The following is a 25,849-nucleotide window of genomic DNA, read 5'->3' as shown; positions in this document are numbered from 1 at the left end:
CTTACATGTGACCCAACAAATGTGTTTTGTGTGACTGGAATTTAATTGAGTTACACCTTGAAATGACTCAGAGTTGTCACTTATTATAATAGCAGAAACCAACCTCTACGTCATATATTTTGTATCTTCCAGAGCTCTAATGCCATGGACAACATCTCCATGACAGGCGTGGGCCACAGTGACCACGGCTTCCCTCCAAGTGTAAGTACCCATAATTAGTGTCAGTTAATTCCTCGTGGCTGTATCGTCTAGTGTGGCTTGCCATTACCTACCTCCAATAAAAAACAAAGCAGCACTGGTGCCCTATTTAATCTTCTCTCAGTCTGAAATATAAACACAACATGTTTCCCCCTGTTTTCTACCCTCTTGATTCCATCTACGTAATATGGATCCCAGTTTCCCATATAGAGAAGGCACTATAGCAGGGATCATCAACTAGATTCAGCCGCAGGCAGATTATTTCTTGAGTGGATGGTCAGGGGCCCGGAACATAATTACAAATAATTTGTAGACTTCAAGAAGCCCAGATATAATATTTGACTAAAATGTAACAATGTCAAACCTTGCTTACAATTGTAAACAATCCAATATATCTCTCGTTCATGCGTGGAAATACTTTGGAACAGATTTTCAAAATGAAAATCATTTGGAGCTGAGTTGCTGCTTTTAAAAGTACTTTATGTCCAACAATAAAAAATTAAAAAAATTAATCACCCACGGGCCAAATTCGGGGAACCGTTCACTATAGTCTCTGCCTTAGCCAAATATGACTGATGTGAATGTGTTCCTGTGCAGTCAGACAGGGATTGGCCATGAGCAGACAGCAGGCATGCAGATGGCACAGAACAAGTGGCCTTGATAAATCACGGCAGTTTAATCTTAATAAATGTCGCAGTGGACTAACCAGGTTTATGAATGAGAGACACAATTAACTGTCCTGTGACATGCCTGGTGGCAGGCTAAGCCAACGGGGGAGAAATATTGCCACTTTCCCTTTCATTTGTAGTCAGTGCTGATAATGTCAGGGTAGGAACGGCAGTGGCTGATTATATTGACACTGATCTGTAAAGACAAAGGAAAATAAATCTAACGGTCTTGTTCAGGGATGGGCAACCCCCTTTTGTACGCCAGCAGATCAATTTCCAAAGACAAAAAAAAAAATATATATATTATATATATATATATATATATATATATATATATTATTTTTGGGGGTTACTCAGTCTGGTCTCAACTTACTGTATAGTAAAATACACAAGATTTGGTTGTGCATCAGCAGTTTTTCTCTTGTTATGTCAGTCACTGACAGTCACTCAATTGGCCCATGTCAGCTAAAATGTTTTAGATTGGTAAATTAGTCTAGCGCCCTGCCAGGGGTTGGAACCAAAACAATTTCCCAATCGTTTTGTTCTGAACAGAGCCTAGGGTAGCCTAGTGGTTAGAGCGTTGGACTAGTAACCGGAGGGTTGCAAGTTCAAACCCCCGAACTGACAAGGTACAAAATCTGTTGTGCCCCTGAACAGGCAGTTAACCCACTGTTCCTAGGCCGTCATTGAAAGTAAGAATTTGTTCTTAACGGACTTGCCTAGTTAAATAAAGGTAAAATTGTTCCACTGTTCTGAAGAGCAAAATAAAGTTCTGGACCGGTTCGAACTCCAAAAAAGATCCGGTTTATATCATTCTGTTTTAAACCTCTGAAATCTATGGACTTACGAGAGTTGGCTTAGAGTTGGACCATAGCTTACGTTAGCTAGCTGGCTAACACGTCGGTGTGTGCAGAGCGGCACCACAATTAAAAACACATCTTACCTGATTGTAGTTAATAAATCCAAACAAAATTTTGCTTAGGGCCGCTGGTTCTGACGACATGTGGATATTGATGTGGGTATGCAGACCCACAAGCCACCGCAGCCCTACAATTTCATTGTGGCCCCTACCGCCATTAAAGTTAACCATCCCAGGTCTAAATAGTCTTTTATCCTTCAAGGACTGTCTTTTAGTGAAAATAATGTCAAACCATAAATCCAATCTTTGTCTTAAATTGCAATGCTGCATAGCTAGACAATTGGGTGTGAAAGTCAATCATTTAGCATTTTATGTTCGCTGTTCTCATCTCACCTTCTGTTTGACATCGATAGGCAGGAGATTCGTCAGAAGGCACCATAACTAGAGGAATGATTGGCCGGATTCCCAGCATCGTCATCACCTCTGAGACCAGCCCCTTCTTACCTGTCCTTAAAGCCAGTTCCCATGGTTCCAGTACTAGGCCAGCCAGTGGCAGTGTAGATGTAGGATCTGTAACCAAGGGGCCACGGGAGAGTGTCCAGCAGGGGTCAACACTTCCCTCTAACAGGGATGGCTCTACACCACTCATCTGATCACAACCACCCAGCTTTTATGTACAGCACTTGATTATTTATAGTAAATGCCAGGGTCTGTACTCAACATGCAACTTTTCTAAAAGTCAAGTTAACCCCCATGTGAATATGTTCTTTATTAAAACGTTTTTGTTTTGTTGCTTTGTTAATGTGCAAGGTGACAAAGTACAGAATTGCAGTTTGGTATCTACTGTAAGCAAATGGGATAGGTTGTGTTGTCTGCTAAACTTTCACCAGGTCATCTGAGTGAGCTACAATCATACAAGAAGCCCAGCCATTTCAAATGCCTTTCAAACATTTCCCCTAGCTCAGGTCCCCTCCTCTTAGATCTGCAAGAGGAAGATGGCTGAAACAGATGATATAGAACTGTTGTGTGTAGTAATGCATTTGTGACTGAAACAGGCAGCACTGATCTGAGCTGGAGATGGCCATCTGAGTGATCTACACTATATATACAAAAGTATGTGGACACCCCTTCAAATTAATGGATTCGGCTATTTCAGCCACACCCATTGCTGACAGGCGTATAAAATCAAGGACACAGCCATGCAATTCCATAGGCAAACATTAGCACTAGAATGGCCTTACAAACTGCCTCTGGAAGCAACGTCAGAACAAGAACTGTCGGGAGATTCATGAAATGGGTTTCCATGGCAGAGCAGGAGCACAAAAGCCTAAGATCACCATGCTCAATGCCAAGCGTCGGCTGGAGTGGTGTAAAGCTCGCAACCATTGGACTCTGGAGCAGTGGAAACACGTTCTTTGGAGTGATGAATCACGCTTCACCATCTGGCAGTCCGACGGACAAATCTGGGTTTGGCGAATGCCAGGAGAACACTTCCTACCCAAATGCCTAGGGCCAACTAAAGTATGGTGGAGGAGGAATAATAGTCTGGGGCTGTTTTTCATGGTTCGGGCTAGGCCCCTTAGTTCCAGATAAGGGAAATCTTTACGCTACAGCAAAGGATGACAATTCTGTACTTCCAATTTTGTGGCAACAGTGGGGAAAGCCCTTCCTGTTTCAGCATGACAATGCCCCTGTGTACAAAGCGAGGTCCATACAGAAATGGTTTGTCAAGATTTGTGTGGAAGAACACTGACCTCAACCCCATCAAACACCTTTGGGATGGATTGGAACGCCGACTGCGAGCCAGGCCTAATCGCCCAACATCAGTGCCTGACCTCACTAATGCTTGTGGCTGAATGGAAGCAAGTCCCTGCAGCAATGTTCCAACATCTAGTGGAAAGCCATCCCAGAAGAGTGGAGGCTGTTATAGCAACAAAGGAGGACCAACTACATACTAATGCCCATGATTTTGGAATGAGATGTTCAACGAGCAGGGGTCCACATACTTTTGGTCATGTAGAGCATCTTCATGGGAGAAATATCAGGCCGTTAAGGATATTGTCCTTATTGTGGATCCAGGTTGTAGTCAATTCAGATTCCGTCACACGACCGTGGGCCTTAAGAAAGAGAGACTTAAATGTAATTGGCCATTAGAATGTGTAAGACGCTGAATTTGATAGAACCTACATTGTAATACAGTATTCTGTTGCTGTATTTATGCAGTATAGATTCAATCCGTATTGCAGAAGATTCACGTTGTGGCGCGATTGAAATTTAAAGGCAATGTTCCCGCGTTCGGCACAATCGGAAATTACCTTTACATTTGAACCTGGATCGAATCCAGCCCCATTTTCTTTCTTAAAAAAAAAAAATCACAGAACGGTTTAAGCTATTCTAGAAGCATCCAGTTTACTGAATAATAAGTGGTTGGTCCATAGGCAGTAGCTTAGTTGGTAAACAAAGACACTGTGTAAATATGGTCTATGGCAGATTTGAATTCCAGCATCAAATCCAATTTTATTGGTCACATACACATGGTTAGCAGATGTTATTACGAGTGTAGTGAAATGCTTATGCTTCTAGATCTGACAGTGCAGCAGTATCTAACAGGTAATATCAACAATTCCACAACCAAACCTAATACACACAATCTAGCAAATGAATGGGATGAGAATATAGAAATATATATGGATGAGCAGTGACAGAGCGGCTAAGATGCAATAGATAGTAAAGAATAGATAGTGTAGATTATAGTATATACATATGAGATGAGTAATGCGAGATAAGTAAACATTCTTAAAGTGGCGTTATTAAAGTGACTAGTGTTCCATTTATTAAAGTGGCCAATGATATCAAGTCTTTAGGTAGGCAGCCGCCTCTCTGTGCTAGTGACGGCTGTTTAACAATCTGATGGCCTTGAGATTGAAAAACAGCTCCTATCTCTTGGTCCCAGCTTTGATGAACATGTACTGACCTCGCCTTCTGGATGGAAGCGGGGTGAACAGGCAGTGGCTCGGGCGGTTATTGTCCTTGATCTTTTTTGCCTTCCTGTGACATCGGGTGTTGTAGGTGTTCTGGAGGGCAGGTAGTTTGCCCCCCGGTGATGCTTTATGCAGACCGCACCACCCGCTGACGAACCCTGCGGTTGTGGGCAGTGCAGTTGCCATACCAGGCGGTGATACAGCCTGACAGGATTCTCTCAATTGTGCATCTGTAAAAGTTAGTGAGGGTTTTTGGTGACAAGGCACATTTCTACAACCTCCTGAGGTGAGTTTCATCAGTTTCCAGTGGCATGTATTCATGGAATAGAAAATTAATTTCATAGAAAATTATTGAAGTAAAAGTGAAAGTCACCCAGTAAAATACTACTTGAGTAAAAGTCTAAAAGTATTTGGTTTTAAATATATTTAAGTATCAAAATTAAATGTAATTAATAAAATGTACTTAAGTATCAAAAGTAAAAGTATAAATCATTTCAAATTCCTTATATTAAGCAAACCAGATTTTCTAATTTACAGATACAAACAAAGCATTTGTGTTTAGTGAATCTGCCAGATCAGGTAATAGGGATGACCAGGGATGTTCTCTTGATAAGTGTGTTGTACCATTTTGTACCATTTCCCTGGTAAACATTCAAAATGTAACTTTTGGGTGTCGTGGAAAATGTATGGAGTAAAAAGTACATTATTTTCTTTAGGATGTAGTGAAGTAAAAGTTGTCAAAAAATAAAATATGGTAAAGTACTTTACACCACTGCTTAATATACTAAAAATATTTCCACACCAAGATAACCAGAAGTATTTATTTTTATGTCCCATGGGGGTCTTTCTGCTTGTAATTCATGGAAGAATCAGTATCAGACGATTCATTGTGAAGCTTAATGCTCTAATGGCATCAGGGTTAATAACGCCACTCTTGTGAAATCAAACTTCTAAATCATCCAATAATGTTATGATCTGCAGAAGCAATTTTTTGTAAAGTACATACTGTATATTGAAGTTTTTTTTTTTAACAATTCTTATTCGCTTCTGTATATTTGTGTTGTACTGCTTTTATTTCGTGATTCAAGCTTTTGGAAGTAACTGTAAAGTGCATTGTACAGTACAGTTCTATGAGGAGTGTTGTGGAATGTGAATTCAATGTTCCCTGTGTTTGTATGGGTGGCAAAAAGGAACATTATTGTTGATTGTACCTCAGCTGTTATATAGCCTTCCCTAAATTGTGTCTATAGTGAGTTTCAATACAGAGCATCACTATAATATATGTGACTATAATGATATTATAGGGTATGAAAGACTGCATCATACTCTAGAATAGGTCTGAAGATCAGAAACACAAAATATTGAGTCACGTGCAGCAAGTTGTTTTGTTGTCTAATTTGGAAAGTTAGAATGTGAACATAAAATAACCTCACCCCAGTGTTTGCAATTTATCTGCCTGTATGAGTAGAATACACTTTTACAAAGCTTTCTCATTGCGGTACAGGATGTGTCTCACTGAGCCTTGTCCCTACGAAGTGGAAAACACACTTCCTGTTGACTGATACATCAGAGTAAATTGACCATAAATTGCTCCTTGGCAATTGCATTGGCACTCAATCATGAAGACGGCCTGTTTGTCAGATCATGCTTGGTTATTATATCTCACTGACAACTCAGTGGGTAGTGTCATCCATATAATGTTTTGGGAAAGGGAAACTGTGGGCCAATCCAAAATCGTCCCATAAAACCTAAGCCCTATGCACTTGTGGATATCTGAGAGGTTTTGGTATGGTGAAACTTCCACCTAGCCTATCAGAGGGCAAGGTGGTGCTATTACCAGATTGATTACCATGTGTCAAATCCTCTCCAACTACACAAGTGCACAGGGGGCGATTGGGACCGTGTCACCATGCCCGTGATTATATATGATTGAGCCACACAGTGACATGTAAATAGTGTTCCCAATGTCTCATGGCGAGAGATTTGAGAGCTCCGCGTCATTTCAGATGGACTGAGATTGAAAGGTTGATTCAAAAGCATTCCTAACAATGAAAGATAACTTTATTCCCCCCTCCGCTCTCAGAGGAGGAAGTGTTCCTAAAATGGATTCATTTGCCGAATGTTTTCAAAATAAATGTTATTCAGTCTTATCAAATGCTAAGTTGTAATCTAATTTTGTTGTTCTGTAGTATAATAGTGTTTAACTTAAATACAGGTGTTTAATTAATTTGTTTATGTGTATTTGTATAATTGAGAGACATCTATCGTACAGAAAAGGACTATATGTTTGGAAATATGAAAAAGGATTTACTGTAGATTTGTTACTTAAAGTATGTCCAATCAGTGTTAATGTTATTTATTTTTGTAAATAAATATATATTACTCAATGTACCCTCTACCTTGTGATGCTTCAGTATTTTTAAAGAATTGTCCAAACAAGAGGCAAACAAAAGATAATAAAAGATCCAAAATGTGAGACAGCTTAGGTCCATGTCGACAACATAATTACTATGATTGCAACTTTAAAATAGTCATCTATTCAACACTTAGTCTACTAACACAGTACAGTATGTGGTTGTTGTAATTTATTCACCATTAGAAGTTTCTGCAGTCTCTTTCTAACCATTCTCCTGGCACTCCTACAGCAGCCATGCTCCCTGTCAGCCATCATTACCTCATTGATTTCTCTCCCTGGGGTTCCGGCATGGAACGCTGTTCTCAGGAGGCTGCTATTTTAACAAACACGCGCATACTGACGCGCACACTCACGCACGCACACCTTCCTTTAAAACCTCTGATCTCCTGAGCCAGATAAGGGGTAATCCCTGGTGGGTGGACCTTATGAAACAGCAGATTTATGGCCCCAGTAGTCAGAAAGTGAATTTAGGAATGAAGAATTATGGATGCTTTGTTACCCACTTTGTTCTCATTAGATACCCCCTGAGCCCAAAGTATATGGCCATTGGCCACTAGCAGAATTGATCCCACCTCCTCTGGTAGGAGGTTGAACTGCAAAACACCTATAGGATCAATACTTAGAGTCATAATGTACTTGTAGGCCACTTTAGTAGGCTTCAAAGAGAGCGTTATGCAGGTTATTTTTACAGTATTCCCTCCTGAGATTTCCTGTCACTTATTTTTTGATAACAAAAACAAGGTTCTCTCAACTTCTATGTGTTTGAAAATAATGTTTGACCTTATGGGCTCCATACATGGTTATGATACAATTAGTTTCCATTGCACTTGACATTGGCATCTTAAACCTTCTCATGTTTCTACTTGAACATGTGAGTAAGAAAGAACGTGTTGACGTCAGATACCATCTCCTGGCAAATAATGGAAGCTGTTTCACCAACAGCATTTTTCACCGACAACATTTAAAAAAATATACCAGCATAGCTGGATCCAACTATGAAGACGTTATGCAAACATTCGACATGCAGTCATTAGTTCTCATCCATATTGACTTTAAGGCTATCTGGACAGACCAGTTTATACAAACCACTCATATCATCAGACCTGCATTGGTGAGTCTGTAACATGCTATTCTGTACATCTAACTCTACTGAATACGCAAAAAGAATGTATTTCAACATGTCTGCCCCATTGGGGATTTGGTATTGCTTGCTTACTGCAACCCTAGTCATGTCCCAGATAATGGATTCACACATTACAGAACATGGGATGGGAAGTCTAAGGAACTGCATCTCAGTGCAAGAGGCATCATTACAGACCCTGGTTTGATTCCAGGCTGTATCACAACAGTCCATGATTGGGAAGTCCCATAGGGTGGCGCACAATTGGCCCAGCGTCGCCGGAGTAGGCCGTCATTGTAAATTAGAATTTGTTCTTAACTGACTTGCCTAGTTAAATAAAGGTGAAATGTAAAACAACATTTTTTTTTTTAAATATAGAGATTGTGTAAGGGCTGAACCTGTCAATCAACTGTCCATTTATATGCAAGAATGGGATGGCCCATAATTGAACACACCACTTGACAAATAATATATGTAAATCCGGCTGCAATGGGATGTTCTTTTATACAAAAGTAATCATTCCCACGTTCATGTGGCATGCTCAGTAATAAGTGGTTGTGCCCATAGGCCTAGAAGAACAAGAGAACGACAGCTACTCCAGGATATAGCTCCAACTACTACACATGAAGAATGATCAACAAGAAGATTATACAATGTCCAAAGGTCTTGAAGTGCATGCCTCAACTGACAAACTACACATTCTCTGTACACTACCTTTGTGTTTCATCATAATGGTTTTGCAATTTCAGGTGAAATCTCTGTGCACTATCTTTGATGACAGGAAATAAACAACTCATATACCGAGGCTGTTATTCACCGAACAGACAGATTGTTCTGAGAAACAAATGTTGTTTTCCTGTCTGTGAGGCCTTTTGCTATTTCATACACAATTTACGCTTATTTAGGTGTTTTGAAAAGTCAGACAGTATGTCCTCCAGACAGCCTAAATTATATATGTATCTGTGCCACACCAAAGTCACCCTTTGGTCTGTTATTTACAGTTTAATGACAGCAATGGAATCAGAAAGATGGATAAATATAGTGTGTGAAATGACTCTTTCTGCCCCATAAATTGCCGCTGTTGTTGTAAGCCAGCTAGCCCTATTTCTCATCCAAGGGCACTTATAAAATTGTGACTATCACATTATCACACTGACTTGAGGTTTAAAAACTTCAGGGTCTATTTGGACATTTTACAGAGCTCTGGGGTTGTTCATGCAAACCCAAAACAAGGTCCATATGAAAAGGGACAGAGGCTAAAATGCCAGGTAAACATGGATCATGTGATGGGGATTATATTATTGTACTAGCACTTGGGATATTTTTGCACTGGTGTACCACTACTGTGATTATACAGTACCAGTCAAGTTTGGACACCTACTCATTCAAGGGATATTCTTTATTTTTACTTTTTTCTACTATTGTAGAATAGCAGTGATAACACATATGGTAGTAACCAAAAAAAGTGTTAAACAAATCAAACTATATTTTAGATTCTTCAAAGTAGCCACCCTTTGTATTGATGACAGCTTTGCACACTCTTGGTATTCTCTAACCGACTTCTCCTGGAAGGCTTTTCCAACATATGCTGAGCACTTGTTGGCTGCTTTTTCCTCACTCTGCAGTCCAACTCATCTCAAACCATCTCAACTGGGTTGAGGTCAAATGATTGTGGAGGCCAGGTCATCTGACACAGCACTCCATCACTCTCCTTCTTGGTCAAATAGCCTTTACACAGCCTGGAGGTGTGTTTTGGGTCATTGTCTTGTTGAAAAACAAATGATAGTCTCACTAAGTTCAAAACAGATGAGATGGCGTATCGCTGCAAATGCTGTGGTAGCCATGCTGGTTAAGTGTGCATAAATAAATCACAGACAGTGTCACCAGCAAAGCACCCCCACACCATCATACCTCCTCCTCCATGCTTCATGGTGGGAACCACACATGCAGAGATAATTTGTTCACCTACTCTGTGTCTCACAAAGATATGGCCGTTGGAACCAGAAATCTCAAATTTGGACTCATCAGACCAAAGGTCCTTTAGTAGTGGTTTCTTTGCATCAATTCGGGCATGAAGGCGTGATTCACGCAGTCTCCTCTGAACAGTTGATGTTGAGATGTGTCTGTTACTTGAAATTTGTGAAGCATTTATTTGGGATGCAATCTAAGGTGCAGTTAACTCTAATTAACTTATCCTCTGCAGCAGAGGTACCTCTAGGTCTTCTTTCCTGTGGAGGTCCTCATGAGAGCCAGTTTCATAATAGCGCTTGATGGTTTTTGTGATAGCACTTGAAGAAACTTTCAAAGTTCTAAATTTGTCAGATTGAGTGACCATGTTTTAAAGTAATGGATGGACTGTTGTTTCTCTTTGCTTATTTGAGCTGTTCTTGCCATAATAGGGACTTGGTATTTTACCAAATGGCTATCTTCTGTAAACCATCCCGACCTTGTCGCAACACAACTGATTGGCTCAAATGCATTAAGAAGGAAATAAATTCCACAAGGCACACCTGTTAATTGAAATGCATTCCAGGTGACTACCTCATGAAGCTGGTTGAGATAATGCCAAGAGTGTGCAAAGCTGTCAAGGCAAAGGGTGTGTACTTTGAAGAATCTCCAATATATTTTGATTTGTTTAACACTTTTTTGGTTACAACATGATTCCAAGTGTTATTTCATAGTTTTGATGTCTTCACAATTGTTCTACAATGTAGAAAAGAGTAAAAAATAATGGGAAAACCCTTGAATGAGTAGGTGTGTCTAAACTTGTGACTGGTACTGTATATGTAGCATACCACTGCATTTACACCCTCACTCTCCATAAGGTAGGAAAAATAAATGTACAATGATTTTCCTTACCTGTGAAATTCAGAAGAACCTTTTCCTTCTCCATTTGGATTCCCCCCCACAGAGAGGGTGTGTGTGCTCAGAGCTCAGGGCCTGGGAGGCAGGTGAGGAGATGACATGAAGGAGTCCCCTGGACACATCCTTCCCTCACTGATCTCAGGCCTGCTGTGACTGACACCTATGGGCTATGCTGGTATTTCAGTCCATGAACTATACACCACCATCAATGTAGGAAAACATTTGAACATTATCTTCTCTCATTGTCTCACCTGGAGCAAAATATGCCATTTTCAGCATATTTGTGACATATCATCTTCATCAAACAGACAGTCATCTCTCTTGCAATGAGGTGAATAAATGCTATTTAATCTACCTGCCTAGCCTACTGTGCATTTGACAACATTGACACTAAAACATGCATACAGCGAATCTGCAGTGTTATTATGATTGGCAGTTTAGGCCTAGTCAGCTGACAGGTGTGGAATTGTTTATATATCGTTCCTGTTTTGGTGCTTCAACATGTAACTCTGAGATGGCCTGTAGATAGATAAAGGACGACTGTCGCTTTAATAATCCCACTTGAATGAAAATCCACCGTTAACAACAGCCACGGGTCCCGGGGATCAGATAATGTTGTCCCGAGTAACATAGCGGCAACACAAGACTGGACGGAAAGGAGAACTGCAAAAACAACGGCAGGTAGTAACGTTAAAGCCGTCAGCTTGTTTAGAGCGCTTACCGTGAGCCCTGAACTGAATGCAATTTAAAGCAATTGTAGTTCTTTACAATAATCCTTGTTGGTCGCCATTGGATGCAACAGGCTCACTGTACGATCGGGACCTCATGTTTGTTTGTCATAACAGCTATAAAGCTGCACTTGCAGCACCGGTTTTGCATAGAGGACCTTGAACGCAACACCCCCATTCAATCAAAAAATTCCATTCATTTATGCTGGATCTCATCAAGGAATTCGTTTGCATAATGACACTGTCAGGTGTGGGATGGTGCTAGTGTTGCCTCTAACAATTGGAGCTTTCAAGACAACCGGGAACTCGGAAAATAACGAGGTCAAATCACGATGTCCGTGGTCTTTAGGTCGAAAATTCAGACGTTTAAATAATGATCCCCGAGTTTCCAACAAAAAAATCTTCATTGTATGACCATTATAAACCATTTTCCCCAGTAGGAGCTCGTTTCTTTCCTGATGTCCCAGTTGTCTTGAACACACTGAAGTCGGAGATTTCCCAGTTCCCAGTTATTTTGAATATGCAACTTCAGTGTAGGACGAATTGTATGTGTGTGTTTGTGGTGGTCAGTTAGTGGGCGGGGTTGACTTAATGTCGCATGCTTCCCAGTCGAAACAGTTTGTGCTTATTATTACGTTTTTGTGTTCGGCAAGGTTTCCTTTTCCGGTTGTTTGCGCCCCTTCTCCAGTGATTGGTCAACAGTAGTCTACTACTCCTAGTAGGAATGGGAAATAGGCACGGAATTCTCCAATGAAGTGTTTGTTGGCGTTCAGTAAAATATTAGTTTTCATTAACATTTTGTTTACTGAAGATATACTACACATCTTAATGGCTAAGACCTTGGCAAAAATTGTAATTAATTACAGATTCTTGATTTATTTGGACTATTTTTAAGGATGCATTTCTGACTGTTGTTGCTATGGTGGCTCAATAAGTACATACAACAGTAATTTTGCAATTTTTTCCCCTAGATTTTCAAGCAAAGGTCTTTAGGGAGTAAGCAAGGCACAGACATTCACATTACCTAGCCTAGTTCTGCTAGGAGCAAACCAAACCTAATATGCTTGCACCTTTAAGCCTGTCACATGCTTCCAAGTCTAAACAGTTTGTGTATATATTATGAAGACATTTTGTGATGTATTTGTTTCTTGAGGTAAGTCGAAGTTCGATAGTCGACGTCTACGCACCCTTCATCTGTGTTTGGTCGACAGTAGCGGTGGGAACTATGGACGGGATTCTTCAATTCAGTGTTAGCTGTCGTTCAACGAGAGTGCACATTTTTCACTTGAGCGGTATTGCACCAAACATTTTCGCTCAACGTAAAATTGTGTGACCAAGACCTACTCTGCAAAAATGTCAAAATGAATTACAGATTTCTATGTTGTTGCTACGGTGGCTCAAGAGGGGCAAACAAGTGTAATATTGCTGCTTTTTTTTGTTTGTTTTGTTTTTCAAGCTAAGGTCTTTAGGGAGTTTGCGAGCACAGATGTTCACTTTGCCTAGTTGAACCTATGTATGTGGATGCCTCGAGTCTCGACAGCTCTCGAGTCTCGACATCACTAGCCATTGTTTTTGAGGGGTAGCACAGTAGCCTAGTTATTCAAAATGTTTAGAAAATGTTGCCCAATAGATTAAAAAAATATACACTGCTCAAAAAAATAAAGGGAACACTTAATGAACACAATGTAACTCCAAGTCAATCACACTTCTGTGAAATCAAACTGTCCACTTAGGAAGCAACACTGATTGACAATAAATTTCACATGCTGTTGTGCAAATGGAATAGACAACAGGTGGAAATTATAGGCAATTAGCAAGACACAGACCACTTCTCAGTTCCTATGCTTCCTGGCTGATGTTTTGGTCACTTTTGAATGCTGGTGGTGCTTTCACTCTAGTGGTAGCATGAGACAGAGTCTACAACCCACACAAGTGGCTCAGGTAGTGCAGCTAATCCAGGATGGAACATCATTGCGAGCTGTGGCAAGAAGGTTTGCTGTGTCTGTCAGCGTAGTGTCCAGAGCATGGAGGCGCTACCAGGAGACAGGCCAGTACATCAGGAGACGTGGAGGAGGCCGTAGGAGGGCAACAACCCAGCAGCAGGACCGCTACCTCCACCTTTGTGCAAGGAGGAGCACTGCCAGAGCCCTGCAAAATGACCTCCAGCAGGCCACAAATGTGCATGTCTGCTTAAACGGTCAGAAACAGACTCCATGAGGGTGTTATGAGGGCCCGACGTCCACAGGTGGGGGTTGTGCTTACAGCCCAACACCGTGCAGGACGTTTGGCATTTGCCAGAGAACATTAAGATTGGCAAATTCGCCACTGGCGCCCTGTGCTCTTCACAGATGAAAGCAGGTTCACTCTGAGCACATGTGACAGACGTGACAGAGTCTGGAGACGCCGTGGAGAATGTTCTGCTGCCTGCAACATCCTTCAGCATGACCGGTTTGGCGGTGGGTCAGTCATGGTGTGGGGTGGCATTTCTTTGGGGGGCCGCACAGCCCATGATGTGCTCGCCAGAGGTAGCCTGACTGCCATTAGGTACCGAGATGAGATCCTCAGACCCCTTGTGAGACCATATGCTGGTGTGGTTGGCCCTGGGTTCCTCCTAATGCAAGACAATGCTAAACCTCATGTGGCTGAAGTGTGTCAGCAGTTCCTGCAAGAGGAAGGCATTGATGCTATGGACTGGCCCGCCTGTTCCCCAGACCTGAATCCAATTGAGCACATCTAGGACATCATGTCTCGCTCCATCCACCAACGCCACGTTGCACCACAGACTGTCCAGGAGTTGGCGAATGCTTTAGTCCAGGTCTGGGAGGAGATCCCTCAGGAGACCATCCGCCACCTCATCAGGAGCATGCCCAGGCGTTGTAGGGAGGTCATACAGGCACGTGGAGGCCACACACACTACTGAGCCTCATTTTGACTTGTTTTAAGGACATTACATCAAAGTTGGATCAGCCTGTAGTGTGGTTTTCCACTTTAATTTTGAGTGTGACTCCAAATCCAGACCTCCATGGGTTGATAAATTTGATTTCCATAGATCATTTTTGTGTGATTTTGTTGTCAGCACATTCAACTATGTAAAGAAAAAAGTATTTAATAAGAATATTTCATTCATTCAGATCTAGGATGTGTTATTTTAGTGTTCCCTTTATTTTTTGGAGCAGTGTGTGTGTGTGTGTGTGTGTGTGTGTGTGTGTGTGTGTGTATATATATTTTATTTATTTATTACCAGTTATGGGTCTAAGTTTTATTATTGTATTTATTTTTTAAGTTCATTACAAAATGTGTTTTGTGCAAACAAAGCCTGTGCTTGTTCACATTCAAATCCCTATGTAGCCTAGAGGCCTTACATGTTCTGACTTTTCAGCATGTTTGAATGGGTTCATTAGTAGGACATTTCCATTTATAACAATTTGTAAATATGCCTTTTGATATATTTAACTCACTTTTATTCTTCAATATTTCTAGTCAATATAGGCATTATATTGTCACATTATTGGCAGTTACCTTTGTTAATCAAACTATTTTCCTCATTGATAATCTACGAGATGTTTCCAACTATAGACAGAAAGTCTGTCTTTGCAGACAGAAATGGAACATGGCTATAGTAATAACTTGTGATTCTGAGGGGCCTGGATTGTGCACATTATTATTGAGTTTCAGTCCAAGGAGGCATGTAGGTAGATGGACCACAGCCTTTGCCAGTGTTTTCCAATGTCCATTTTCAAAGCATTCCACTCCAGGCTCTCTCTCAGGAGATGGCAGACCAGAGAGAGTGAGCACCACCCCTGAATGTCCTTTGAGTGGTGAACCATTCTTGATACAAAAGGGAAACTGTTGCGTGTGAAAAACCCAGCAGCGCTGCAGTTCTTGACACACTCAAACTGGTGCTCTTAGCACCTACTACCATACCACATTCAAAGGCACTCAAACCTTTTGTCTTGCCCATTCACACTCTGAATGGCACATATACATAATCCATGTCTCAAAAGACTCAAGGTTTATAAATCCTTCTTTATTTTAAACTAGGCAAGTCAGTTAAGAACAAATTCTTAATTTCAATGACGGCCTAGGAACAGTGGGTTAACTGCCTGTTCAGGGGCAGAACAACAGATTTGTACCTTGTCAGCTCAGGGGATTTGAACTTGTAACCTTTTGGTTACTAGTCCAACGCTCTAACCACTAGGCTACCCTGCCTCCTCCCCTTCATCTACACTGATTTTTAACAGGTGACATCATTAAGGGACCATAGCATTCACCTGGTCAGTCTGTCATAGAAAGAGCAGGTGTTCCTCATGTTTTCTATCATATCCTGAGCATAAAGTCCATGTAAGAGATATTTTCTAGCCTAGCTAACAAGATACTTATTATGCTGAGAGGTCTCTTATTATTAGCTTAGCTAAGTACAATAGCCCAGGTTGTGGTTAAGTAACATATGTAGTAGTCATGTGATGGATGCTTCACAAAAAGGCTTTGCAGTTTGCTCTGAAAATACTAATAGCAATAGTAGCAAGCTTCAGGTTTTTATGGTGTGTTTTATGGTTTTAGTGTCTGTCAAAGACAAAATTACCTTTGCCTAAACATCAGGTGGTCTAACTTTCAGAGACCCGCAGCTGATGAGACTATAGCTCTGAGCTTGTTTGAATTGGCAGGAATTGGACCACTGGTACTTAGTCTGCCCTCTCAGGAGCGTGAGTTCCAGGGAGGGCACCCAACACACTAGGATTAAACCTCCCTTTTGTGTTTGTCCTGGATGGAGGGTCAGCCTGGCTGTGTGTGTGGATTGGGATCCTGGGGAGATACGGTGAGAGTGGGTTTAATAACACAATGGCATGTGCAGACTCACAGTCGGATCCCTCCTTTTGATCCTACATTAAGTCATGGCTATTCAAAGGACATATATACACGCCCCATCACAATATAGTTGACTCTACTGCTGAGGACAACGGTGAGCTACAAATAAACACATAAGCACACACAGAGAGAGAAACAATGTCTCTTAGGGATAACTCTTCCCGAAAGGTCACTCTAAATTAGATGTATTAGATCACTGATGGGGTTTGGGGCCACAAAAAATATGAACCCCATCATGAGGGGCCACAGTAGCTCACAGGTCTGCGTACCCACATCCGTACCCACATCCATACCCACACATGCAGCCTTTTGGGCAAAACATTGACAGCGGAGAGAAATATACGTTTTAGAGTTCTTTACTTCAATTCTACACATTTTGTCATGGGACGGAGAGAAATGTTTGCAGTTTTTAATATATCTGAGGGAGAATGACTAACTGATTTAAAGAATCAATAAAACCGGCCTTCTTTAGACGAGTTGAGTATCTGGAGCATCAGCATTTGTTACAGGCTCAAAATGGCCAGAAACAAACCACAAATGCTGATACTCCAGATACTCAACTAGTCTAAAGAAGGCCAGTTTTATTGCTTCTTTAATCTGAACAACAGTTTTCAGTTGTGCTTGACATAATTGCAAAAGGGTTTTCTAATGATCAATTAGCCTTTTAAAATGATAAACTTGGATTAGCTAACACAACGTGCCATTGGAACACAGGACTGATGGTTGCTGATAATGGGCCTCTGTACACCTACGTGGATATTCCATAAAAAATCTGCCGTTTCCAGCTACAATAGTCATTTACAACATTAACAATGTCTACACTGTATTTCTGATCAATTTGATGTTATTTTAATGGAGAAAAAAATCATTGCTTTTCTTTCAAAAACAAGGACATTTCTAAGTGACCCCAAACTTTTGAACGGTAGTGAATATATATTATTTTTGGGGTAACTCAGTCGGGGTCTCAACTTGTTGAGAGTTAGAATAGTAGAATACACAAGGTGCAAAGTGACCCCAAACTTTTGAATGGTAGTGTGTGTATGCGTGTGTATGAGGACTCCCCTTCAAATTAGTGGATTCGTCTATTTCAGCCACACCCGTTGCGGACAGGTGTTTGATATCGAGCCCACGGGGTAGGCCACCAGTTGCCCATCCCTGTATTAGATGATGCTGCACTGTAGTTCACATCATATCAGAGGTTGGACTCTCACTTATCCCAGCCAGACTCCCAGGAGAGTCATTCAGTGGAGTGAATGACTGCCAAACATAACCAAAGGTTTCTTTCACCATCTTCACTCTTTCCAACGTATTCCTCCGTTGACAATGAGAGCTAAACTTAGTGCATGTGACGTCTCTTTAGGAGGGTGTCAACCAAATTAGGCTGGGTTTCAGATTGGGGAGCGAGCCCTTAATTATTATCTCTTGTCCTGTGTTGTGTCAGTACACAGCCCCTGTGACACACTACCCTGCCTGCCTGCCTGTATCAGAACACTGCTCTTATCGTGGCAGGGCATGGCCGCATGATCCGACTTGTTCTTTTCCCAGAACTACACTACCTAGATCCTCTTTGGCTTCTGAACGCACAGTACCAGTCAAAAGTTTGGACACCCCTACTCATTCAAGGGCCTCTCTTTGTTTTGACTGTTTTCTACATTGTAGAATAATAGTGAAGACATCAAAACGATGAAATAACACATGGAATCATGTAGTAACCAAAAAAGTGTTAAACAAATCAAAATATATTTTAGATTCTTCAAAGTAGCCACCTTTTGCCTTAGTGATTGTGGAGGCTAGGTCTTCTGATGCAGCACTCCATCACTCTCCTTCTTGGTCAAATACCCCTTACACAGGGATGTCGTATCTCTGCAGAATGTGGTGGTAGCCATGCTGGTTGTGTGCCTTGAATTCTAAATAAATCACTGACAGTGTCACCGGCAAAGCACCATCACACCACCTCCTCCATGCTTCGCAGTGGGAACCACACTTGCAGAGATCATCCTTTCACCTACTCTGTGTCTCACAAAGACACGGCGGTGGGAACCAAAAATCTAAAATTTGGGCTCATCAGACCAAAGGACAGATTTGGTCTAATGTCCATTGTTCGGGTTTTTTGGCCCAAGCAAGTGTCTTCTTCTTCTTATTGGTGTCCTTTAGTAGTGGTTTCTTTGCAGCAATTTGTTCGTGAATGCCTGATTTCACACAGTCTCCTCTGAACCGTTGATGTTGAGATGTCTGTTACTTGAACTCTGAACGATTTATTTGGGCTGCAATTTCTGAGGCTGGTATCCTCTGCAGCAGAGGTAACTCCAGGTCTTCCTTTCCTGTGGCGTTCCTCATGAGAATCATTCATCATAGAGCTTTATGGTTTTTGCGACAGCCCTTGAACAAACGTTCAAAGTTCTTGAAATTTTCCGCATTGACTGACCTTCATGTCTTAAGGTAATGATGGCCTGTCGTTTCTCTTTGCTTATTTGAGCTGTTCTTGCCATAAAATTGAGTTGGTATTTTACCAAATAGGGCAATCTTCTGTATACCACCCCATACCTTGTCACAGCACAACTGATTGGCTCAAACACATTAAGCAGGAAAGAAATTCCACAAATTAACTTTTAACAAGGCACACCTGTTAATTGAAATGCATTCCAGGTGACTACCTCATGAAGTTGGTTGAGAGAATGCCAAGAGTGTGCAAAGCTGTTATCAAGGCAAAGGGTGGGTACTTTGAAGAATATCAAATACATACAATACATTTTGATTTGTTTAACACTTTGTTTTGGTTACTACATGTCTTCTATAATGTAGAAAATAGTAAAAACAATGAAAAAACCTTGAATGAGTTGGTGTGTCCAGACTTTTGACTGGTACTGTATGGTGTACAAAGAAGTGTCTTTTTGCCAAAATGCCAAATTTAATGGACTCGGATGGTGGTCAGTTTTTAACCTGTTGCTCACCTGTTGCTCAACTGTTGAGAATCTAAACTGGGGTAGATTGTTGTGGAAGTGGAGCACATGGAGAAATCAAACAGGATCAAACCTTAGCCTCGACTTAACAATCAAGACTATGTCTTTTGCAACCTGTGTACTGTTACTGTAATATTAACGAGATGTTTCCTGAAACCACCCACATTGTGAGGTGTTGACGAGACACGGTTTTGGGAAGACCCTAGTCTGGAGTTGGCCTAGGAAGAGGCTATATTAGCCCCGTGAAACATGGCATGCCTGGCGTGCTGGGTGTTCCCTTACATGCCATATAAGGGACCCCCCCCCCCTCCCCCTGCCACTGTGCTATTGCTTTCTGTAGAGGGGTGACTATTCTTAGGCTGTCACTTCAGCTCATCTAAACAGGCAAGACCTCTCTTCCTCTGGCTCTCTACTCTCTTCTGTCTCTCTTTCTCTCATTATTTAAAAAGGGTTAGGTGTGAATAACATATTTGTCTGTGACTGAACTGGGTTGGTTTTTAATTTGCTGTGCTCCCAGTCTCATTTGACATTTCGGGGAGATATTGTATCTTTTTTTTTTCGTCCTCACCTGTACTTCTATTTTTTTTGCACCTTTTTTTCTGCTTTCAGAGGCTACTTGGCTCCTGCTCCACCCCCTCTACCTCCATTTTTGGACACCACTTTGCAGGAAGATTAAACCACACAAGCAATCAAAGCCTTTGGAAGAATGAGTAGCTACAATATTTCTCTGAGTGGGCCGGCCCCATGGGGCTTCCGATTGCAGGGAGGCAAGGACTTCAACATGCCCCTGACCATCTCCAGGGTAAGAGCTTGATTCATCCAATTCAAAGTACATATAATCATACTTTGTGTACACACACATGAAGATATTTATACATCCCATAGCCCATGTGTCTTTTGACCAATGAGACAATCCTTTGTCCTGCATTAAGCTTGAATCTCAATGTTGTGGTTTACTTGACGGTCGGTGCTTGACGCAGTCACCCAACCCTTGTATGACGTCAAGTATTGTATTACTGCTACGGTACTAGTACAGTACTTGTGGGTATGTTAAACATGGTGGTCCTTTTTGGGAAGTTTGGTTGATTTGATAGATTGTTTGGGATGCAGTGTTTATTGTAGTAGTTTCAATACATTTGTCTCATTGGTTGGTATCATTGTGTGGTATTGACAATCCAGTGCTAAAGCTTGGCATTTGCTGAAGTCTGAGAATAGGCTTTGTTGTGTTTGACCTTTTTCTGTAGTAGTATGTTCACCTTACACATTGTAAAGCCCTAAAGGCCATGCATAAAATGATGCCAAAACTCTGCCATGTGAACCTAGAACCCGAAATTGGTGGATGGGTGAGGATGTCGGCCAACTTGTGTATTTTCAGTCTGGAATCGTGGCACGACGTACATAGTTACTTCAGTTGCTACTCCAGGTGTGGTTATGCCTTTTTGAGTGTTTTGCGTTTGTGCTGTCACGACCCGATATGTGGGTTCATTGCCATTTCCTCTCCAAAAACTGAACCAATTGGTTTTTTTTTCACCCTGTAATTTTGAGGTTTCGAGGTGTATTTCCCCACAACACCCCAGAGGTGTTGTGACCTGAATATTACAAGTTATTTTCTGGGAAGAAAAAAATCCATTTTCAATGAACATCTCTTCTAAGAACATCAATCTATCAGTGCCATTCAAACAGATATTTGTAGAAGAGATATTTCCTAGAAGAAACGAGGAAACTGGTATAATAGGAGTCTGGTATGTGTGCTCTGGTGTGTATTCCTGAAGCATATGTGTTCATAACGGGTGCGTCTTTGGATATATGTGCATAACTCACTTGTAGATTACCTTGACAGTATGTTAGGACTGGTGACTGTATGTGTATGTGTATGTGTGTGTGTGTGTGTGTGTGGTGTGTGTGTGTGTGTGTGTGTGTGTGTGTGTGTGTGTGTGTGTGTGTGTGTGTGTGTGTGTGTGTGTGTGTGTGTGTGTGCGTGCGCACGCAGATCCTTTTCTATTCCTAGGCCCCAGGTGAGGAAAGTCTCTCCACTCAGTGACTGACTGGCATTAGAGGAACCTGAGGTTGGAGAAAATAGAGGCATATAATTAGACCCAGGGGTGTCAAACAGTGGCAGTTGGATGTGCTCCACACTGAAAGGATTCAATGATGTTCCGTCACCCATCCACACATACATTGTGGCCACAGAACAATGTTCACTGGACAGGCTCTCCATTTATCCCTCTACGGTGATGAAAACTCCCTGTCATGGACTGGTTTTCAGCACCCACACCGCAGAATAGAAAGATGCACAGCCAGATGCCGTGCCTGTCAAAGTCATGTCTCTGTCTTTGCTCTGTCTCTGCACAGAAGTTGGCATGGAGAATGCAGCTATTTCCAAATCAACCTATTGCCCCTTCTCCTTACTTGATCTGAAAGGATTGGAGAAGTGTAAGCCACACAGTAAAAAGTCCACCTACTGTAGCATTTCAAAGGGCAAAGTAGTATAGCTATTACTATTGTTAATACAGTCCTTTCAGATCTACAGGAAGTGGATAGGGATAGGGGCAAGGGGTCCATTTGGAATTGGGGCATACATGTAGCCTCAGCACGCACTAACTTTGATTTCAGTGAGCCTTTAGAACTGGTTGTTGAATACCTTACTGTACAGTCTTGTATAGAGGAGGCCTTCAAGCTGGGCTCTCCAGTCTGCAGCACAGGAGCACAAGGCCCAGTCACTCAGCACTCTGACAGGTGGAGAGGAACTTCCGCCTGCTTAGAGCTGCTGCTCCCGCCTATAAATAGTTCCTGTCCCACCGGTGGACAATGCTGTTTGTTTGGGTGGTCCATGACTGCTGTCTTTTTTTTTTCCATAGCCAGGTGTGACAGAGGGAGAGAATGTGTGTTGTGTTGTAGCCTACATACTTTGCGTGCACTGTATGATAGAGAGGGAAGTTAAGGGGGTGGGGGGGGATTGGGTTGGGTTGTTAAGTTGCTGATGACCAAGCTGCTGCTCGTGTCACTCACATGTGACGGCCTGGACTGCATAACCTCAGCCCTGTACACACATACTGCAACGGCTACTGTGGTGGTTCCAATTACCCATGTCATGTTACAGTATGTTCGTGATATAGCTGGCTACATAAGATCTAGCACTGTGAGACAGATCCCCAGGGCCGAGGTCTGGTTGGATGGATTATGGCTGTAAAAAGATGTGTTGTGTTATAAGGTGCTCTGTGTGCAGTACATCTCAAGCGACTTAAAACATGACTCAAATTCAAATCTGAAACATTATTATAACAGTATAGCTGTGAAGGTTGAGTACACTTCCATGATGCGGGCACAAGTAACATTCCATTTTTGCCGCTGTAGATTATTCTTCCCATTTGTCTGCATGCTTTACTGTATATTACGCTGGGTTTATCAGGGTTAGAATAGTTCAAGGGATTTTCAGAGTACTTTTGTATACTTTTTAGCCAGTAGTTCTGAAAGTATAGCTCACGAGCCAAAAGTGGTCCCCGAAAATTGCGTACATATGTGCAGATACAGTGCATTTAGAAAGTTTTTTTAAATTGGCAAGTCAGTTATGCACACATTCTTATTTACAATGATGGCCTAGGAACAGTGTTCAGGGGCAGAACGATTTTAACCTTGTCAGCTCGGGGATTCGATCTAGAAACCTTTCGGTTACTGGCCCAACGCTCTAACCACTAGGCTACCTGTCGCCCCGGCAAGTCAGCTAAGTGTTCAGACCCCTTGACTTATTCCACATTTTGTTATGTTATGTTGTTCTAAAATAGTTTTTTTAAAGGTCCACAAGAACACAGTGGCCTCCATCATTCTTAAATGAAATAAGTTTGGAACCACCAAGGCTCTTCATAGAGCTGGCCACCCGGCCAAAGTAAGCAATCTGGGGAGAAGAGCCTTGGTCAGGGAGGTAACCAAGAAACCGATGGTCACTCTGACAGAGCTCCAGAGTTCCTCTGTGAAGATGGGAGGACCTTCCAGAAGGACAACCATCTTTGCAGATCTCCAATCAGGCCTTTATGGTAGTGGCCAGAGGGAATCCGCTCCTCAGTAAAAGGCACATGACAGCCCGCTTGGAGTTTGCCAAAAGGCCCCTAAAGACACTCAGGCCATGAGAAACAAGATTCTCTGGTCTGATGAAACCAAGGTTAAACTCTTTGGCCTGAATGCCAAGCGTCACATCTGGAGGAAACCTGGCACCATCACTACAGTGAAGCATAGTGGTGGCAGTATCATGCTGCGGGGATGTTTTTCAGTGGCAGAGACTGGGAGACTAGTCAGGATAGAGGGAAAGATGAACAGAGCGAAGAGCAGAGATCCTTGATGAAAACCTGCTCCAGAGCGCTCTGGACCTCAGACTGGGGAAAATTTTCACCTTTCAACAGGACAACGACCCTAAGCACCCAGCCAAGACAACGCAGGAGTGATTTCGGGACAAGTGAATGTCCTTGAGTGGCCCAGCCAAAGCCCGGACATGGCAGTGACACTCCCCATCCAACCTGAAAGAGCTTGAAAGGATCTGCAGAGAAGAATGGGACAAACTCCCCAAATACAGGTGTGCCAAGCTTGTAGTGTCATACCCAAGAAGACTCGAGGCTGTAATCTCTGCTTTAACAAAGTACTGAGTAAAGGGTCTGAATAGTTATGTAAATGTAATATTTCGGTTTCATTGAAAAAAATTCTAAACCTGTTTTTGCTTTGTCATGTGTGTAGATTGATGAGTAAAAAAAAACAATTTAATCAATTTTAGAACATGGCTGTAACATAACAAAATGCGGAAAAAGTCAATGTTGTCTGAATACTTTCCGAATGCACTGTATGTGCACCACATCATTGCTCTCTCTCTGCTATGGATGAATCATGTGCATCTTGCTAGCTGTCACTCAAGGGACTGAAGCTCATTGGTTGAACTGGAATGGCTAGGGGGCTGGCCCACGTGGGGGGAAAATGTAGGGAAAATGGCGCAGTACAGCATCCAGAAAAACAGTTTCTTTCAAACTATGGGTTTTGTGGCTCATTGAGGGAAGACCGTAATTGTGCTCAAAGACGATGGATGTATGAACTACACATTGACACATCCAACCCAAAGCAGGAGGTTTTGAAAATACTTGGTAGTCGCGAATGTTCTGGAGCATGTCTTAAACTCTAGGTCTGGCTTTGGGTATACTGAAACAGGTTAAGAGTTCTGTCTAACTTTATACAAAATACCTGGTTCAATGACCTCTCTTCCAAAATTCATTACATTGAAAAAATATTTTTTTATTAATGTACATGTATGTGTGGGCTATGAATTAGATACCATCACCTTTGCATGTGAAATGTAATTTCAATTCTTGGCTCAAGTTTAAAGCATTTGAGCTCAGTCTGTTGCCTAAGATACCATGTACAGCAATTTAACCCCAGTGGTTTGGTTCATGTGAAATGTTTACAATTCATCGATACCCCTGGAATTGTAGATATCTACATTAGATAATGGCCCCTGTCCCGTAGAGGCGATAACAACCATGTAGACCAGGGTTTTTGAACTCTGTTTGCCAGAGGGGCCACATTTGGTCTTCATTTTTATTTATTTAACCTTTATTTAACTAGGCAAGTCAGTTAAGAACAAATTCTTATTTACAATGACGGCCTAGGAACAGTGGGTTAACTGCCTATTCAGGGGCAGAACGACAGATTTGTACCTTGTCGGCTCAGGGATATGAACTTGCAACCTTTCAGTTACTAGTCCAATGCTCTAACCACTAGGCTACCCTGCCATCAACATTTGCAAACATTTGCAAAAAATTGTCCTCTCTCTATTGTTTTTGGAATTTTTAATGCTCTCTGACTGTCTAATGATTATTAGTGTGCTGGACTATCAATAAACTGTATGAATGTAGGTCCATTATCATTTCTACACAGTTTCAATTATTATTTTTTTAAATTACTCAAACCACCCGCGGGCCGTATTGGAGCGCCCGCGGGCCGGATTGGAACGCCCGGGCCGTAAGTTTGACACCCCTGGTGTAGAGGTGAAAACAGGAGTGATGCTAAAGTAGATACCACATGGGAAGCATGAACTTGAAACCCTGCTATAATATCAAGCAGCAGACTGTGATAAATACCTCACTGTGAGGCTGGGATGAAAATAAACCTCATTGGAAGAGAGGCCTTTCAAAAATATTTCTGCAGTTTTCAAG

The 25,849-nt window shown here is 41.8% G+C and overlaps 2 protein-coding genes across 2 annotated transcripts in view; both read left to right on the top strand.

Annotated features, from left to right (window-relative positions):
* Positions 1 to 3,039, top strand: part of LOC112252925 (melanopsin-A) — a 31,599-nt gene extending 28,560 nt beyond the window's left edge. The window contains exons 9-10 of the mRNA XM_024424635.2: positions 133 to 201; positions 2,139 to 3,039. Coding sequence (XP_024280403.1) covers positions 133 to 201; positions 2,139 to 2,378 — 309 coding nt within the window. The 3' untranslated portion in view covers positions 2,379 to 3,039. The remainder of the gene's footprint in view (positions 1 to 132; positions 202 to 2,138) is intronic.
* Positions 3,040 to 20,051: 17,012 nt separating this feature from the next.
* The window catches only part of LOC112253521 (LIM domain-binding protein 3), a 61,241-nt gene continuing 55,443 nt past the window's right edge, over positions 20,052 to 25,849 (top strand). The window contains exon 1 of the mRNA XM_024425468.2: positions 20,052 to 20,463. Coding sequence (XP_024281236.1) covers positions 20,368 to 20,463 — 96 coding nt within the window. The 5' untranslated portion in view covers positions 20,052 to 20,367. The remainder of the gene's footprint in view (positions 20,464 to 25,849) is intronic.

This window comes from Oncorhynchus tshawytscha, linkage group LG06 (genome assembly GCF_018296145.1).
Source record: "Oncorhynchus tshawytscha isolate Ot180627B linkage group LG06, Otsh_v2.0, whole genome shotgun sequence".
NCBI lineage: Eukaryota > Metazoa > Chordata > Actinopteri > Salmoniformes > Salmonidae > Oncorhynchus > Oncorhynchus tshawytscha.
Note: the sequence above shows the minus strand (reverse complement) of the source record. Positions and strands in the feature narration are given on the sequence as shown.